This window comes from Megalobrama amblycephala, linkage group LG6, assembly GCF_018812025.1.
Source record: "Megalobrama amblycephala isolate DHTTF-2021 linkage group LG6, ASM1881202v1, whole genome shotgun sequence".
Classification (NCBI taxonomy): domain Eukaryota; kingdom Metazoa; phylum Chordata; class Actinopteri; order Cypriniformes; family Xenocyprididae; genus Megalobrama; species Megalobrama amblycephala.
In genome coordinates, this window is record NC_063049.1 from 6,942,538 (window position 1) to 6,961,507 (window position 18,970).

General features: G+C 35.7%; 1 protein-coding gene across 2 annotated transcripts in view; it reads left to right on the forward strand.

Moving 5' to 3' along the window:
- dync1i2a (dynein, cytoplasmic 1, intermediate chain 2a) overlaps positions 1–17,882 on the forward strand; it is a 46,082-nt gene extending 28,200 nt beyond the window's left edge. For both annotated transcript variants that reach the window (XM_048192752.1, XM_048192753.1), the window contains 11 exons: positions 3,153–3,239; positions 5,980–6,142; positions 6,232–6,331; positions 6,695–6,820; positions 10,151–10,297; positions 10,452–10,565; positions 10,970–11,103; positions 13,287–13,431; positions 13,511–13,651; positions 15,917–16,042; positions 16,427–17,882. In XM_048192752.1, the coding sequence (XP_048048709.1) occupies positions 3,153–3,239; positions 5,980–6,142; positions 6,232–6,331; positions 6,695–6,820; positions 10,151–10,297; positions 10,452–10,565; positions 10,970–11,103; positions 13,287–13,431; positions 13,511–13,651; positions 15,917–16,042; positions 16,427–16,540 (1,397 nt within the window). In that variant the 3' untranslated portion in view covers positions 16,541–17,882. The remainder of the gene's footprint in view (positions 1–3,152; positions 3,240–5,979; positions 6,143–6,231; positions 6,332–6,694; positions 6,821–10,150; positions 10,298–10,451; positions 10,566–10,969; positions 11,104–13,286; positions 13,432–13,510; positions 13,652–15,916; positions 16,043–16,426) is intronic.
- The last annotated feature ends 1,088 nt before the right edge of the window (positions 17,883–18,970 follow it).

The window sequence follows — 18,970 nt, forward strand, 5'->3', positions numbered from 1 at the left end:
AATTTCGAGAAAAAAGTCGAGATAAAATGTTGAAAATAGAGTCATTAAATTATGAGAAAAAAGTCGTTAAATTACGAGAACAAATTCGAGTTTTTTTCTCAAAATGTAACAACTTTAATCTCGAGATGGTTTTATTTTTTTATTATTGCTTGGCCCTAATCCTCTTCCGTAGAATGCAGACGTTGTGTTTGAGAAGAAAACTCATTAAATTTGAAAAAAGTCTAAATAAAATATGAATAAACATTACATTTCAAAAATGAAGTCATTGTGTTTCGAAAAAACTCATTAAATTTAAAAAGAAAAAAGTAGAAATAAAATGTTGAGAATGAACTCATTACATTTTGAGAACAAAGTCGTGTTTAGAAAAAAATAGTTACATTTTGAGAATGTTGAAATAAAATGTTGAGAATAAACTCATATTTAGAGAAAAATGTTGAAATAAAATGTTGAGAATAAACTCATATTTAGAGAAAAATGTCGAAATAAAATGTTGAGAATAAACTCATATTTAGAGAAAAATGTCGAAATAAAATGTTGAGAATAAACTCATTACATTTTGAGAACAAAGTCATTGTGTTTCAAGAAAAAAATAGTTCTAAATAAAATGTCCAGAATAAACACGCATTCAATGTGTGAAGCTTAATTTACATAGGAATGAATTGAAAACGCTAGCTCTGCCCCACGCTAGTGGATATGCACCACAAGCCATTAAGTGTTTTTCACATTAAGCGTTTTAGAATGTCTCGTTTTTCTTGTCCACTGGTTGTTATTTTATGTTGGACAAAAGCGAGTACATCGTGCAAATCGGACGGTTTTTTTCTTATAAAAAGTCCTAGCCGTTTGCAAATTCTCTCTGAAGTTTGTATGCTAATTATTATTCAGTTATAACTAGCTAAAGCTGATAGTATTTCTTTGTTATTGAAAGAAAGCCTGAAATATAGCTTGACTAAGTGATCCAACTCTGTCATGTCCTCTATCATTAGGCAATGAACATGACACTGATCAAATGTGTATATTCTCGACATTTTATTTTGACTTTTCTTTCAAAATTTAACAATTTTTCTCAACACAACTTTATTCTCAAAATTTATTCTCAACATTTTATTTCGACATTTTTTTTTTTAAATGTAACTAGTTTTTTTTTCTCGAAACAACGATTTTGCTCTCAAAAGTTTATTTTATTCTAAACATTTTAAACTTTTTTTTTTTTTAAATTTAACAAGTTTTTTTTCTTAAAACAATGGCTTAAATTTATTGAGTTTATTCTCAACATTTTATTTCAACATTTTCAAAGTTGAACTATTTTTTTTTCTTGAAACACGACTTTATTCTCAAAATGTAATGGGTTTATTTTCAACATTTTATTGACTTTTTTTCACAAAATTTTACGAATTTTTCTCGAAACAAGATTTTATTTTTAAAATTTAATGAGTTTATTCTCAACATTTTATTTTCTCAAAACCCAATGACTTCATTCTCGAAATTTAATGAGTTCATTCTCAACATCGTACGTCTACTAGTTTAATCTCGCATTATAATGACTTCAATCTCCTTTTCTGTTCCATGGAGGAAAGAAAGTTATACGAGTTTGGAATTGCATGAAGGCGAATAAATGAAGACATTTAATTTTGGGAACTATTCCTTTAACGTCTTTTTAACATGTTCTTTTTTTTTTCCTGAGCTTTGCATTTGTTCAGTCATCAGTGGTGAGTATTGTAGGAGATGAGCTGTGTGTGTGGCTTACAGCTGGTCAGGCAGCAGCTTCATTTAGCTGCTCATGTTTGGGGGTGAATAGCGGTCCCTGGACCCCCTGCTGACTCTCTAATTGCATGAACTTGTGTATCCGGAGAGAGTCTTGACTAAGAGCAGTCAGGCAGAAACCCCTGTGCCATCCCCGTGCCACCACACACACAATTGCAGCAAAACCATCTGCCTAATACACACACACAGCCGTCAGCTGTCTCAGCCACTGGCACCTGCTGCCCTGCGTATGTGTGTGGGATGCGCTGCTCAATAGTCCCTGTCTCAGTTACGCCGGGAGTCTGTTGGCCGGGCTGTAGGTTAAGACCTCTGTGATGCGAAGACCCCTGCAGATTAGATAGAGGACAGACTCTAGGAGTAGATGCAATGTTCACACACACTCTCACACTTTTTGAGCATTTGAGCAGACAAACAGTCTGTCAGCAGTCCTGGACTTGGAATTTGTTGGCTGATTCACTTTGGTTTTCCCACTTATTCAATTGATATTAATCAGAACCAGTGAAATGAAGCAAATCCTTCCACAGTCCTGGTTATTTTATGTTACTGGGCATTCAGGGAGAAATTAACATCTACCACCTGCTAAAATGCTGGTGCTCGAAATACAGTGGTTTAATCTGTGTCCCAAAAATGTCTTTGCAAGTGCTTTCTTAAAGGTGTCTTGGACCATTTTAGATTTTAATAACATTTATTGGTAGCGCTTTACTACAGTTTGATTTGTTAACATTAATGCATTAACTTAAATTAACAAACAATGAACAATATAATTTTACAGCGTTTATTATCCTTTGTTAATGTTTGCTAATAAAAATATTCACGTTAGTTCACAGTGCATTAACAGATACAAGCTTTGATATTTGTTGAATTGTATTAGGAAATGTTGAAATTAATATTAACCAAGATTAATAAATTGTGGAAGTATTGTACATTGTTAGTCCATGTTAACTAATGCCAATAACAAATGAAACCTTATTGTAAAGTGTTACCCATTTAGCACACTCTCCGACCCATAGAATTAAAAAGGTGACTGTTGCTTTTACATATGTTAATGGCCTCTGTTATGATTGGCTGACTTCATGCAACAGTCTATATTATCCTTAGGACAAGTCGTTGAACACTGAATAGGTGTTGATATGTAAATGTGGGTGTGCTGAATTGTGGTGTCAAAATTATACAGTTTAAAAGAATGTAGTTCTGCATTGAGGAGTTTAACACCTAACAGAAACTTCCCCAATTCTAACCTTATATATAAAACCTCATAAATATCCACATAAGAACTTTAACCAACGGTTTACGAATGTAATGTACTAAACCGTATGAAACATGCATCCTTTAATAACAGCACTGTAGCTCTGGTGTAAATTATCCTGATGTTTGTGATCTTACTATTGCAGAGGAAGATGAGGAAGAAGAGGCACCACAACCACAGCCAGAGGTTGAGGCAGAGAAAGAGAAACCAGTAGAGAAACAAGAAGAGGAAGGTAAAGTATTGAACACACCTCATGTTCATTGTCCTACCAGCTCCACTGTAATGCATTACAGATCATTTGGTGTGTTTGAATGTTTTATGTTTCCCTGTTTCACTATCCAAACACTGATATTTGTTGATATTACATTATTCATGGTTAGGGCTGGAACTAACAATTATTTTTCTATCGATTTATTTATTCATTTATTTTTCCGATTAATCAAATCTTACGATTATTTCAGTTTTTAGGATTTACAGAAGCAATTGCTTACAAGTGTAAATCCTGAAATGTTTTGTTCATTCAGGAGATTAAAGTAGCTGCTTGAATATGTTCATTCAGTTGTATGATCAATAACAACTGAAGTCACATCTAACTAACTAACTAACTAACCATAGAGGTAAGCATAGCAACAGTATCAAACATGGCGGTGTCCATAAAACCTTGAAGTTTTACTACGATTGATGATGATTAGCCATTCAGTCGTATCTGATTCTTGGCGATCCGATGGGCCAGCTCTCGCTATACTTTCCGGTCTTCCGCTTTCTTTTTCAGCTGTTCTGTGCCTAGGCCAGTGTCACTTTTGATGGTGTTGAGCCAACATGTTTTTTGGCGGCCTCTTTTCATTTTTCCACTAACCATGCATCATTGCATTTTCTAGTGAAGCCGTTCTCATCACATGGTCAGAGTAGGTGAGCTGCAGTTTGGTAATTTTTCCCTCAAGTGACATCTCTGGTTTGTTACTACGATTGACAGCACGTAATTATCGAGGCACAAGTTCATCCTTTTAGAATAAACAGCAACAGCATTAAAGTCCCTCTGTAGTCAATAGTTTTATCCCTTAAAACTCATCTTTGTTCACCAAATTGACATATTTAAATGTTTTTTCCTTAAAATTTTCCTTAAATTTCTTCATTCCTTAAAATAGCTTGAATGTAACTCTACACCCTTGACTCATTTAGTATGTGTGGTTCTATGAATATGCAAATTAGCCCCGTCTCCACTCACTCACACCAGCTCAGCTCAGAGATCCACTTGTTGATGATCACATGTTGACGTGATTGGTTACAAGGTAGTTTGTGAAGTCACATACACCAGTGATTTTTTTTTTTTGGCTTACTGCATGAATTTGTACATGGTTTGCCTTAAAGCACATTAAAAACACCACATAGGCGTATAAACAACATTAAAATTTGATTTTCACCACAGGGGACTCTAAATACTTTGTAATACATGGCAGTTTGAAAAAAACAGAATGCTGTCTGAACACAGCCATATTAAGCACAAAATATAGGACTGACAACCATATTCTAGTGCTGTGTAAAAATTCACTATAATAGTCCAAATATTTACACTGCCGTCTCCTCGTTTTAAGCCCTGGGATGTTTTCTTTTCAGATGCTCTTACATAAAAGTTGTGCTGCTGTTGTTTGATATTTCAGTTTTACAGAGTGTGCAGAGCAACATTTTATTCGGTCTCTGTTTAAAAAAAAATTCCCACACTTTTTGGAATAAAGGCTGATTTTCCTCATGCCCAGGAGGCATCATTGTGGAACATAAAAAGCACAACGAATCAACGCATTTTACGCAAAATGACTCATTTACGTAATTGATGTAATCGATTACACTGACAAACATCATCCAGCCCTATTCGTTATTGTAGAACAATTCATATATGTTCTGTCTTTGCCTATGAAAATGTGCAGTGGTTGTTCAAAATTCACAACAGACTACTGAATATTTCCACCTAGAGTGTGTGCAGTTACCCTTGTTATATACTTGTGTTTAGACATTTAGACAACAATTAAAGGGTTAGTTCACCCAAAAATGAAAATAATGTCATTTATTACTCACCGTCATGTCGTTCCACACCCGTAAGTCCTTTGTTAATCTTCAGAACGCAAATTAAGATATTTTTATTGAAATCTGATGGCTCATTGAGGCCTCCATAGCCAGCAATGACACTTCCTCTCTCAAGATCCATTAATGTACTAAAAACATATTTAAATCAGTTCATGTGAGTTCAGTGGTTCAATATTAATATTATAAAGCGACGAGAATATTTTTGGAGCACCAAAAAAAAAAAAAAATAACGACTTATATAGTGATGGCTGATTTCAAAATACTGCTTCAGGAAGCATCGCAGCATTATGAATCAGTGTATCGAATCTGCTGTTTGGAGCGCCAAAGTCACATGATTTCAGCCGTTTGACACGCAATCCGAATCATGATTCGACACATTGATTCATTGTGCTCCGATGCTTCATGAAGCAGTGTTTTGAAATCGGCCATCACTAAATAAGTCATTATTTTGTTTTTTTGGCGCTCAAAAATATTCTTGTCGCTTTATAATATTAATATTGAACCACTGTACTCACATGAACTGATTTAAATATGTTTTTAGTACATTAATGGATCTTGAGAGAGGAAATGTCATTGCTCCCTATGAAGGCCTCATGGAGCCATCGGATTTCAACTAAAATATCTTAATTTGTGTTCTGAAGATTAACGAAGGTCTTACGGGTGTAGAACAACACGAAGGTGAGTAATAAATGACATTATTTTCATTTTTGGGTGAACTAACCCTTTAAGTATCTTGCATGGCCCACAACTGGAATAACAAAAACGAACCTGGAACTACTTGTGGAACATTTGTCAACCGTTAGAATCAAGAATTCAACTATTTTGATGTATAAATGAATGAATTTAATCCAATTACACACCTGCCATTGTCTCCTGTCTGTTGGTGAGTGTAGCGCCCCCTCATGAGCTAACAGAGGAGGAGAAGTTACAAATTCTGCACTCAGAGGAGTTCATGGAGTTTTTCGATCACAGCACACGCATCATTGAGCGCGCTCTCTCCGAACACGTGGATGTTTTCTTCGACTACAGTGGCCGTGACATGGAGGAGAAGGAGGGGTAACAATCAGCTCTACTCACCTAAAACCACAAACTAACTCAATATGCACTGTTTAATGCGAGATGTTTGACTATGTGTGTGTATTTAGTGAGATGCAGGCTGGGGCGAAACTGTCTCTAAACAGGCAGTTTGTTGATGATCGCTGGTCCAAACAGCGAGTGGTAACCTGTCTGGATTGGTCCCCGCAGGTACGTGACCTCCTAAAGCTCATGTCAAAAATTACCTGTATAAATCTTGATATATAAATCAAGCATGCATGCATACATTACATACTGTACAATAATAACATTAAATTAGGTGTTGATCAAGTTTTATGATTTATCAAAACATTGGCAACTGTTATTCATGAGAACATACAGCTGATTGGATATAATATGCAGTATAGGTCATTTATTGTTATGGTATAATGGATATCTATTATAATACAGTACCAGTTAAAAAAGAAATTTGTATAAGTGGGCGGTTCTTGGCCAGAATAAGCTGTAATGTGGACCAGACTTAATGCCAGCAGTCAAAAATGTTGTTCTCCTGATCTGTACACGTGTTCACAGTATCCAGAGTTGCTGGTCGCCTCTTACAACAACAATGAGGAAGCCCCACATGAGCCTGATGGAGTGGCTTTGGTCTGGAACATGAAATACAAGAAGACCACACCGGAGTATGTCTTCCACTGTCAGGTACACACACACACGCACCTCCTGAAAACCATCCCACGTGAACATGCTTGTCATATACAAACACCTACACACAGGCCTGAGATCTCACAGGTGGGCTGCAGCTGGACTTCCTTCCATCCTCTTCTTCTCTCTGTACCTTTCTCTCTCACTCTCATTCCCCTGCACAGCTTCTACACACTGTGATGCATTCAAACACACGTGCACACACACAGGTTTGTTTTGCTGTCTTAGTGAGGACATTGCATAGGCGTAATGGTTTTTATACTGTACAAACTGTACATTATACCCCCCTACATTACCCCTACCCCTGTACTTCCACATTTTTTTTTAATAAAAGATTGTTTAGTATGTTTTTAAAGCTATTTTAAATATGAGGAACCATGAAATGTCCTCATATTTCATGTTTATGTTGTAATACCAATGTAATACCCATGTCATTATACAAATTTGTGTACTTATAAATCACAAACACACACACACACACACACACACACACACACACACACACACACACACACACACTTAATACCTTAAGGGAACAGTTCACCCTAAAATGAAAAATCTTGTCATTCTCATGTCATCACAAACCCATGACTTTTTCTTCCATGGAACAAAAATGACGAGATTTTGAAGATAGTTCAGTAATCGTTTTCATACAACAAAAGCATATCTGTAAATGTGTTTTTAAGTCAATTTAAGCCAATTTAAGCCAATTTAAATATTTAAATTATTTGAAGACATTTAGGCGCAAGAAAACACAAAAGAGAACTCGATTTTGTACTCATGCATTGTCTGATAAGCAGTTTTCTGTGCTATAATGTTAATGTTAATCAAACGACAGAAGAAAAAGAGAAAACCAGTCACTTGATTGATTAACTTTTGTAGCCTTGATAAGGTTTAATCTATATTTATATTTTTATGCAATATTTATACATTAAAGACTATGCAGTATTATTTTTTACATTTTATTACATTTAATTTCTGTAGTATTTTTGCACCTGAATACTACTGTTAGACCTACATGAAAAACCTAAAGCATTGTTTATTTAATTCATTTTGTGCTTTCGCTTGTAATTTGTATATTTCTTGTTTTATTACTGACAGTTTACTTGTCTTTAATGTTGGAACTTCGTATTTGTTTTGCTGTGGTATCAAAAGTGGCTTAGACAATTGTGAAATTTCACAAATTTGTAATAGACATATTTATTAGAATAAAAGTTACATGGATCAAAAGCAACAAAACATTTGAAAATTTTGTCAGGGTAAGTAGAAAAACTCAAATTTAAACAGTTGTTCATTGACAATCTTGACCTCTGCTGTAGACAATTCTGCGTAATCAAATTTCCATGTTGGGTTTTTCGTGCACACAAGAACTAGTGGTGTTTGCCATCCACTGCGTCAGCCTGGTGCAGCATGTCATGTTTAAATTCAACACAAGTAAGAACTGCAGTGAAGGGGAAGACTTTACGTGAATATTGACTTATTTTTAGTCTATTCCTCAGGCAAAGCTATCGTATGACTTCAGAAGACTTAAAATATAGTACTTTTATGTCCCTTTTGGAGCTTGACAGTTCTAGACACTATCAACTGTCATTGTATGGAAAAACGCAGCATGTTAACATTCTCCATGACATCTCCTTTTGAATTCCATATAAGAAAGAAAGTCATACCAGCTTAGAGCAACATGGGTGAGCTGGAATTTTCATTTATGAATGAACTATTATTTTAAACTCTCTGCAAACACATGCACATTCATGCACAAACTCAGGTTCATGTTGTTAGCAGAGGTCTGTAAGTATAGAGTCAGTAACACTTCTTATAGTCAGTATTCTGCTTATTGAATATTACAAAACCCTCCAAATACATTCAAAATCTGCATTCCTCAGTTTTGATCTTAAGCTTATGAAACATTCATAACTTAATTTTCAACTAAAACCATAATGTATCTAATGAATAATTCTTAGCGACATGTGAATGTGCAAAGAGGGAAACGTTTTTAGTTGCTGTTAATAACCATGTAATTACTACTGCCATTGACCACGTTAAAAAAATTACAAATTCTTTGAAAATTCAAATTATGCATGAACTAGAGCAAAACTAGTGTGATGCAAGATTTTTTTACCAAAATGTATGAGAACGTTATTTGAAAATATCATTATATATGATATATGTATGAAAATATATATACAATCATACCAGAATTTATTCAGACACCTTGAACATTTCATTCATTATTACAGTTTATTCACTATAGTTTAAAAAAAAATTGTAATAAAATATGACAAGATCTCAGAGTTAAACTGTGTCAGAAAATATTATCTTAATTATGTCAGATAACACTTAAGCAAAACATGATCAGGTCAAAGTGTCTGAATCATTTTTGGTCACAAATTTTTATCAGTTTTACTGGTAGTCCACTGTATGAAGAATGTTTGGGTATGTCATAGTTTATGTTTTATTTTGCTATCCTCAATTACATAAATGAACTATAGTGTCCTGCACCCACTAGTAAAAAAAAATATATATCTAGTGTCTGAATAATTTTTGGTTTGGCTGTATATATGAAATTTGTAAGAACTTATAAAATGAGAATTACCAGTGTGAACTCTATTGACTTCCGTTGATCTAAAATACTCAAACACTGAACCTCGCAGATTTGAATCATTCTGGCCATTATGCTGCATTACAAACAATACAGAAGCAGATGGTGGCATTTCTTTTGGAAGGTTTTATCACTGTGCGGTTGTGTATTTATTGAGTGTTACTGTATGTTCAGTGTTAGTTGTGTGTTTGACCTGTGGTGATCCGCTGTGGATAGCCTGAGTAGAACCACATGTGCTGCCCACAGGAACGGATACACAGCGCTCTCTCTCACACACACACACAGAAATGCGGAAACACTCCACAAGTATTCCCAAACACTCACAGAAGTTTGAACTTTTTTCATCTTCTTAGCTGAGTGTGTTGGGGCTGGTAAACTCCCAGAGGAGAGTGTGATAAACATTGATAAACACATACATGGAGCACATCAAATATGGTAAATAAAGGCTCATTTGCTTGCTTGACATGTGAGTTTTGTTTTCACATCACTCCAGTAAGTTTGAGCTTCCGCAAGAACCAATAAAGTTTGTTCTTGCATGGCAAGCAAGCACAGTTGAGCTGCCTTTGACTATATTTGAATATAATTTGCCTAAATTAAATGTGTTCATCATAATAAAGCATTAGTGTCTATTCAGAAGACCTGAATTAAACTGCTTGATTCATATGGATTACTTATATGATGTCTTTATGAACTTTTTACAATTTTGTAACTCTCTCTCTCTCCTGTAGTCTGCAGTCATGTCTGCAGCATTTGCAAAGTTTCATCCTAACCTGGTTGTCGGAGGCACTTATTCAGGACAGATTGTCCTGTGGGACAACAGAAGTAACAGACGCACTCCTGTCCAGAGGACACCTCTCTCTGCTGCGGCCCACACGGTACGTGGCGTCACACACCACACAGAAAATGAGGCGAAGCAGTAGCTGCAGCCCAACAACTTTGAGATATTAATACTGTGATGTCCTGCTTATTGTTCAAATTTATTTAATTACTGTTTTTCACCTTAACTTTACTTTTCTGTTTCTCTTTCAGCACCCAGTGTACTGTGTTAATGTGGTTGGCACACAGAACGCTCATAACCTCATTAGCATCTCTACCGATGGAAAGATGTGCTCCTGGAGTCTGGACATGCTGTCTCAACCACAGGTACCCACAATTCTCTCTGCTCTCACATGCCTTTATGTTCAGTTCATTGTTTCAGAGTTTGAATATCATACTCAAAGAAAGCGACTTGCTTACTCAACCAGTAAAAATAGTGAATGTTGTGTACAATTCTTACTGACAAGTGCCAAGGGAAGTGATTTGTTGGCTTCAGAAGTGCTATAAAAGGCCCACTGAGAGCCACAACCTCTTCCCTGCTGCCTTACACACACAGCATTTGGAGTTAGTATACCATTAACTCATCCTTGAGTTTCCAAAAACATTTGGCAAACCACAGTGTCAGATGTTAATGATTGGTAAAGCGCTAGCTGAATTTAAATTGCGCATTTCTAATCTGTGAGGGAGGCTATTGGCTGTGGTGTTATTGATGTGTGTGTGTGTGTCAACAGGACAGTATGGAGCTGGTGTTTAAGCAGTCTAAATCCGTTGCGGTCACCTCCATGTCCTTCCCTCTGGGTGACGTTAATAACTTTGTGGTGGGAAGTGAGGATGGATCAGTCTATACAGCCTGTCGCCATGGCAGGTAATGCACAATGTTCACTGCAGGAGATCTCTGGATCTGGGCATATAATCTGCTTATGCAGACAAACCATTATTAACATGTATTAACATGTCTCAGGTCATCCGAGTATAATATGATTTTATGATTTTTAACAATTTCCAACTTATTTTTGAAAGTGGAAATTTGTGGAAAGGCATGCTTTGATGTTTCTTTGGAGGACTGATCAACATGCTTGTTTAGTTCTCAAAAGATGTATTATATATTAATATAACACTTATAACATGTGACCCGTGCTGTCAAAATGATTGGGAATGCACACAGGTTCATTTTGAGCTACAGGCAAAACAAGTGAAAAATGTCAATTTTGGTCGAAATTGAGGTTTTCACAAAAATGAGTTCATTAAGCCCTACTTTAGTGATCCCAATGCTCCAAATAGCAATTAAACATCTAAAAGTATCTTTATTTGTACGTTTTCTGAGAGGAGTACCTTTCCTTTGACCATGAAAAATGACGTTTTTCTCCACTCGCTTCTCGACGACTGGCACAGCATTCCAATTTTTGAATATTCATAGTGAACTCTCGATGTCATGAGTCTGAACCAATGAAATGTGATTTTCAAACTCATGATGATGTAAATAAATTTTTTTCGTCCGATTCGATATGTTGAATCTGCGTCGGAGCTCGTCGGTCCGTCGGGCCATCTGATCATTCTGATTGGCTGTTCAGCTACTACCACCTGCTGGTACGGAAAGTCATTTCATCTTATCCAGGCGCAGAATGGACGTGCTACTTGGCCGTCGGCTGTTGAGCGTTGGTTTGGTGTGTCAGGCCAACTTTACACCCAGACGCTGCCGACGTAAGCCAACCCTGCAGTCTGCTTTTGTCGCCACCAGTTCGTCGGCATCGGTTTGGTGTGTTCCTGCCTTTAAGTGAACGTTTGGTTAACTGTTGGGGAAAAACATCTGATGTGTAACACTATATTAGATTTGTTTGGTGCAGTAGGTCTTAATATATAGGCTGTCTGTTTCATTATTGTTAAACAATTGTGGGAAAAAAAAAGTTGAATATATATATTTTTTCCTGTAGATATGGGTTTTTGACTTGGTTTGTGCTAAATTTTGTGGTATTACCAGGGATTTTAAGGTTTGGTTGCTGGTGATTTTCAGAAAACTTTAATTCGATTTTTCTCAAAATTGACTTTGCTGACTCTATAGACTTCAAACAGGTGGAGCTCAGTCATTTTTTGTCTGATTCCAACAAATCATACATTATTTTGAAGTTGTTGTTTTTTTAATAGAGAATGTACAATATAGAATGTGCAATATAGAGAATAACAGTAATTCATTTTTGAAAATTTGCTAATTGTGACTCATTTTGCCAGCAAGGTTCACTTATATACTTAAAATTATTAGTGTTTCTAATAATTAGTGTTTGTCTCAAAGATATGAAGCAGCACAACTGTTCTCAACATTGACAATCAGAAATGCTTCTTGAGCAGCAAATCAACATATTAGAATGATTAGATGATGAGTAATAATGCTGAATTCATCTTTGATCACTGGAATATTTAAATAGTTTAAAATATAATCAAATAGAAAATTTAAAGTTATTAAAATTTTACAATATTACATTTTTACTGTTTTTTCTTTTTTCAAATAAATGCAGCCTTAGTGAGCATAAGAGCCTTCTTCCAAAAATATTTTAAAAATCTTACAGACCGCAAACTTTTAGTGTAAATATACAATTAATTTTAAGTAAATAGTTAATAAATGTGTTTAAGTAATTTATATTAATAATACATTTATGGCGTCTACTGTAAACACAGACTGTAGAGCTTTATTGAAGCAGAAATCATGTCATGATTGTTATCCGTTATCTCCCAAAACTTTATTGCCCTTTTATATCAGAAATATGAAAATCAGCTTGTGTTTATGAATGGGATATAGTAGATGTGTTTGTGTGTGCTGTAATGAGCTGAGAGAGCGAATGTTTCCTCTTCATTTGTGATGCTGTGATTATCTCATCCTCTACACACACTCTCAGCATCTCACACGGCTGTTTACCTCTCACAGTAATGAGCTCACACACACAACACACACTCAGCGGTGTGTGTTAGTAATGTGAAGTGTTACCTGATAGATGGAAACATGCTGAGATGCTGATCATTAACCCTCTGTCATTCTCTGTGTGTGTGTGTGAGCAGTCGGGCAGGTATCAGTGAGATGTTTGAGGGACATCACGGTCCAATCACAGGCATTCACTGTCACACTGCGACCGGGCTGGTAGATTTCTCTCATCTCTTCCTGACCTCCTCTTTTGATTGGACCATCAAACTCTGGAGCAACAAGGTAACAGATCATTCATGCACACTCATTGCACTGTCATTCATGAATCTCTCAGCTGACTGCGTTTCTCTCTCTGCTGTAGAATAACAAGCCGCTGTACTCGTTTGAGGATAACTCGGATTATGTTTATGATGTCATGTGGTCTCCGGTACATCCCGCCCTCTTTGCGTGTGTGGACGGACTCGGACGCATCGACCTTTGGAACCTCAACAATGACACAGAGGTTAAACAGCATACATGCCTTGAAACATCACTGATACATAAACACACACATCTGCAGAACAATATTTATCCACCACATAGGCTTCTACACTGAGAGACAAAACTTAATTCTTTTAGCAGTCAACTATATCCAAAACATTTTCAGCCTGTTGACAATATTTAGTATATGTTGATATTTAAGGATTTTTTTTTTTTTAGTCAGAGGATTTCAGTCAAACAGTGTTGCTAATTGGATTTAAATATTTAATGTTTAAAGTACTACAGTAAAATCATTTTGTTTTTGTTTTTTTCATAATATGAGCCATTATAATGATACATAGTATTGAAGAGCAATATTTACATACATATAGTTTAACTAAAACGTTATAATATATGGCAGATGCCACATTGAAACATTGCATGAACGTTCTTGCATGACGACACACATGACTTGTTGAATCAGAGTTTTGAATTGATTCAGTGAAATGGAAATTTTGATCTGATTCATGAAATGATTCAAACTCTAATTGCATTTTTGCTACTTAAATCAAAGATGTTTTTAACCCTTAAATGCTGTCCTTTTGTCTTTAGCGACCGGGGCTTCATTCAACCTCCTTTTGTTGTAATGACTGTTGTATTTAGTATTCATAAACCTTTCTGTTCTGCAACATATTAAAAAAGTATGAAAGCTTGTTTCCGCCACGAAATAAAATAATTTAAAAGATAATTGCGACTTTTTATCACAATTGTGAGTTTATCTTGCAAAGCTGACTTTTTCCTTACAATTCTGACTTTTTCCTTACAATTCTGTCTTTTTTCTCGCAATTCTGACTTTTTCTCGCAATTCTGACTTTTTTCAAGCAATTCTGACTTTAAATCTCACAATTCTGACTTTATATCTCGCAGTTCTGACTTTTTTCTTGCAATTCTGACTTTGCTCGCAATTCTGACGTTTTTCTCGCAATTCTGACTTTTTTCACGCAATTCTGACTTTATATCTCGCAATTCTGACTTTGCTCGCATTTCTGACTATATCTTGCAATTCTGACTTTTCTCACAATTATGACTTTATATCTTGCAATTCTGACGTTTTTCTCGCAATTCTGACTTTAAATCTCGCAATTATGACTTTAAATTTCGCAATTCTGACTTTAAATTTCACAATTCTTTTTTCACGCAATTCTGACTTTGCTCACAATTCTGACTATATCTCGCATTTCTGACTTTTTTCACGAAATTCTGACTTTATATCTAGCAATTCTGACTTTTTTCTTGCAATTCTGACTTTGCTCGCAATTCTGATGTTTTTCTCGCAATTCTGAGTTCATATCTCACAATTCTGAATTTTATCTCACAATTCTGACCTTTTTCTCGCAACTCTGACCCTGCTCTTATTTCTGATATATATCTCGCAATTCTGACTTTTTTCACGCAATTCTGACTTTGCTCGCAATTCTGACTTTACATCACGCAATTCTGACTTTCTCACAATTATGACTTTATATCTCACAATTCTCACTTTTTTCTTGCAATTCTGACCTTTTTTCATGCAATTCTGAGTTCAATCTCGCAATTCTGACTTTAAATCTCGCAATTCTGACTTTTTTCACGCAATTCTCACTTTTTTCTTGCAATTGTGAGTTTAAAAAAAGTCTGAGTTGTGATATAAAAAGTTGCAATAACCTTTTTTATTTGTTATTTGTTAAGCTTCCATAAAAAGCATATATACACTACTGTTCAAAAGTTTGGACTTAGTAATATTTTTTAAGAAATAAGAAATTCTTTTATTCAACAAGGATGCATTAAATTGATCAAAAGCAACAGTAAAGATATTTGTAATGTTACAAAATATTTCTATAAATAAATGTTCTTTTTGACAAAAGAATCCTGAGAAAATGTATCACAGTTTCACATTATATTAAGCAGCACAGCTGTTTTCAACATTGATAATAATCTTAAATGTTTTTTGAGAAGCAAATCAGCATATTAGAATGATTTCTCAAGGATCATGTGACACTGAAGACTGGAGTAATGATGCTGAAAATTCAGCTTTAACTTCACAAGAACAGTTGTACTTGAGAAGCCAGTTACTTATCAAATATCAGCATGGAAGTAATGCATCTCGTTCTGTTACATGTTGCACGACCCCTTTGATTAATAATGAGGATGTATCAGATACCGAGTGAAAAAACGGCATTATTAAAAAAGTTGAACGCACAACAAGCTCAACTAATGTGTGTGTGTGTGTGTGTGTGTGTGTGTGTGTGTGTGTGTGTGTGTGTGTCAGGTGCCCACTGCCAGCATGGCTGTGGATGGAAGTCCTGCTCTGAACAGACTGCGCTGGTCTCAGTCAGGCAGAGAGATCGCTGTCGGCGACTCAGAGGGACAGATCCACATTTACGACGTCGGCGAGGTGAGAGAGTTTACTTAAGACACATCACAGACTGACTACACAGAAACACCTTCAGCTCCTGGGCGGGACGTTGAGCGGCTTTCTCCCTCTCGCTCCCGTTCTGTCACTGAAACAGTCGTGTAAAAAGCCCATGCGGAGCCTCTAAAGATGACACACTACAATTACACGTCTGTCAGAGAGGGGCCCTAACAGCACGGCCCTTCAGGGGCCAAAGAGGGCCTCTGTCACTCACGAGATGGGATGAAAGCAGATAGAGTAGAAGAATGAGAGGATTGTTAGGGGTCAGTTCGCTCTCAGAATAGCCTGCTGGTCCACTGTGCCGCTTTACACCTCTTTACAAAACGCTCACATATTACACACAATGTTTTTCTCTTCTCTCCATAGCAAATCGCAGTCCCGCGAAACGACGAATGGACCCGATTTGTGCGGACGCTGGTGGAGATCAACGAGAACCGCGACGATGCGGAGGAGCTGGCCGCCCAACGCCTTTCCGCTTGATCGTCATGGAAACCAGCACTATTCCGGAGATCTCCGAAAGCTGTAATCATCTCTCTCTTTGGAAATGAAATGATTTCTGTCTGCAAACCTTTGATTCTGCCTTTTGTTTGGAACGAAAATATGAAACATTGACTGTAGGTGCGATTCATAGTGCGAGAGCAGAAGGCCTCCCAGTCACCCCACAACCAGAAGCCTTAACATTCGCATGCAAAAAAAAAAAAAAACTAAATAAAACCATAATGAATGTTTCTGTTTCTATCCAGGTATTTCTAAGTGTGCTAAACTCTCAGCTCATTATGCACAGCCAAATATGAACCATTTACACCAATGCATCTCATTAAACCTGTGTCTGGCTCATAGTTCAGCCCCAAAATTAAAATTTACATGCATAAAATGAAGCTTTTTTATAGATTGTTTTCTTGATCGTTAAGCACATTTTCCCCTCCAAGTCTCAGTTTAAAGCAAAATGAAATGTTTCAAGTATTAGATTTACTGCCTGAAATTTACACAGATTTGAGTAAAGCAAATTCTGTATTACAGGTTTTATATTTTAATACAGTAAAAATGGGGTGGGTGAGAGAGTGTGCTTAAATGGTAGATTTGTCATTTAGTTACAAATGTCCTCGTTTTCTTTTGATTTTGGGGTTGAAATATGACAAATGAAATATCTTTGAGAGGTTTTGTAAGATTCACCCTAACATCTTTACTGTTCTCACTACTTGTAAACGTTGTATTCTTTCGAACTAGATGACAGACCTAGAGAAATCTAGAGCTCTAGTTCTTGTAGATCGTTTCAGTGGTTCAGCATCACGTATTGAGTTTGCTGGAGATTTCTGCTGTCTAGATGTGGACCAAATGCTGGAGTAATTTGTGACTTTCAAGCTCTTGTGTTTTGTTTTTGCTCCTGTTAAAGATTGATCTTGTTCCTCTCCACCTCAGCAGAGGCACAATCATGTATTTATTATACATATCAATATACTGGGTTCATTTTCTGAATTAACTCTTTTAGAGATCAAGGTCTTCCTCTTCCAGTGCTCCACATCTGTTTGAAACGCTAACAGTACCTTTTGCAGAACCTCTTTGAATGTCTTTGTATATCTGAATACTTTTTCTAAGCCAAAACTTTGGTAAAAATCTCCTGATTTACCTCAATCAGTTTGAAGTCATCAGTCTTTCCTGTAGTATTCTCGAGCAGAAAGTAGTTTTATGAGGATTTCAAAACGTTGCTTCCAACAGCGTTCCTCATGTTTAAGTGAATGTCCAATAATTTCTGCATTTGAAAAGAACAATTGTGATTTATTTCAGTAAATGACAATACAATAATAAAATGCATTTAAACAAATTCCTGAAGTTTGTTTATGCCTTTTTGTGTGTGTGAAATAAAACATTTAAATACATATACAATATGATTACAGAGTCATGTGCTTTGGCCATTATTTAACTTTTTGCTCACAAAAGGTCTGATTAACCATTCATATGAAAAAATGTCCATGTTTATTTACTGTCAACCAAGAAGTATATGATATTAGTATATGTCCAAATATTTTTTATATTTAGTTTATAGTTAACAAATGATTATAACATTATAATATGATGTTTCATATAATATGAAAGCTTTTAAAACAGAGGCAGGATTCTTCTTCCCGCACAACAACATCAAATATGTACAGTAATGATTGTGGAAGCCACAGTGTAATGATGATCCTCCACAGCAGAAAATAAACAGAAGTACACTTCATGAAATACACTACCGTTCAAAAGTTTGGGGTCAGCAAGTTGTTTTTATTGTTTACTTAATTTATTTTATTCAGCAAGGATGCATTAAATCAATCAAAAGTGACAGTAAAAACATTTATAATGTGACAAAAGATTTGTATTTCACATAAATACTGTTCTTTTAAACTTTCTATTCATCAAAGAATCCTGGGGGGAAAACATATCATGGTTTCCACAAAAATATGAAGCAGCACAACTGTTTTCAACATAAATAATAATCAGAAATGTTTCTTGAGCATCAAATCATCATATTAGAATGATTTCTGAAGGATCACGTGACACTGAAGACTGGAGTAATGCTGAAAATCAGCTTTGATCACAGGAATAAGTTACATTTTAACATGTATTCACATGTTAAAACAGTTCTTTTGAATTATAATATTTCACAAATCAATGCAGCCTTGGTTAGCAGAACAGATCCTTTCAAAGACATTCAACAAATCTGACAGACCCCAAACATTTGAATGGTCTTTTTCACAGCAATGAGCACAGGGAAAAGAGGAACAGTCGAAATGGATATCTACACATTAATGTTAAAACAGGTGGTTTTTGTGATGTAAAAAATTAAAAAATGAAACTTTTATCTGAACTTTTACAATGTCACTGAAAACCAAAGTGACACAAAAATTAAAACTTAAAATAATCTAAATGGGT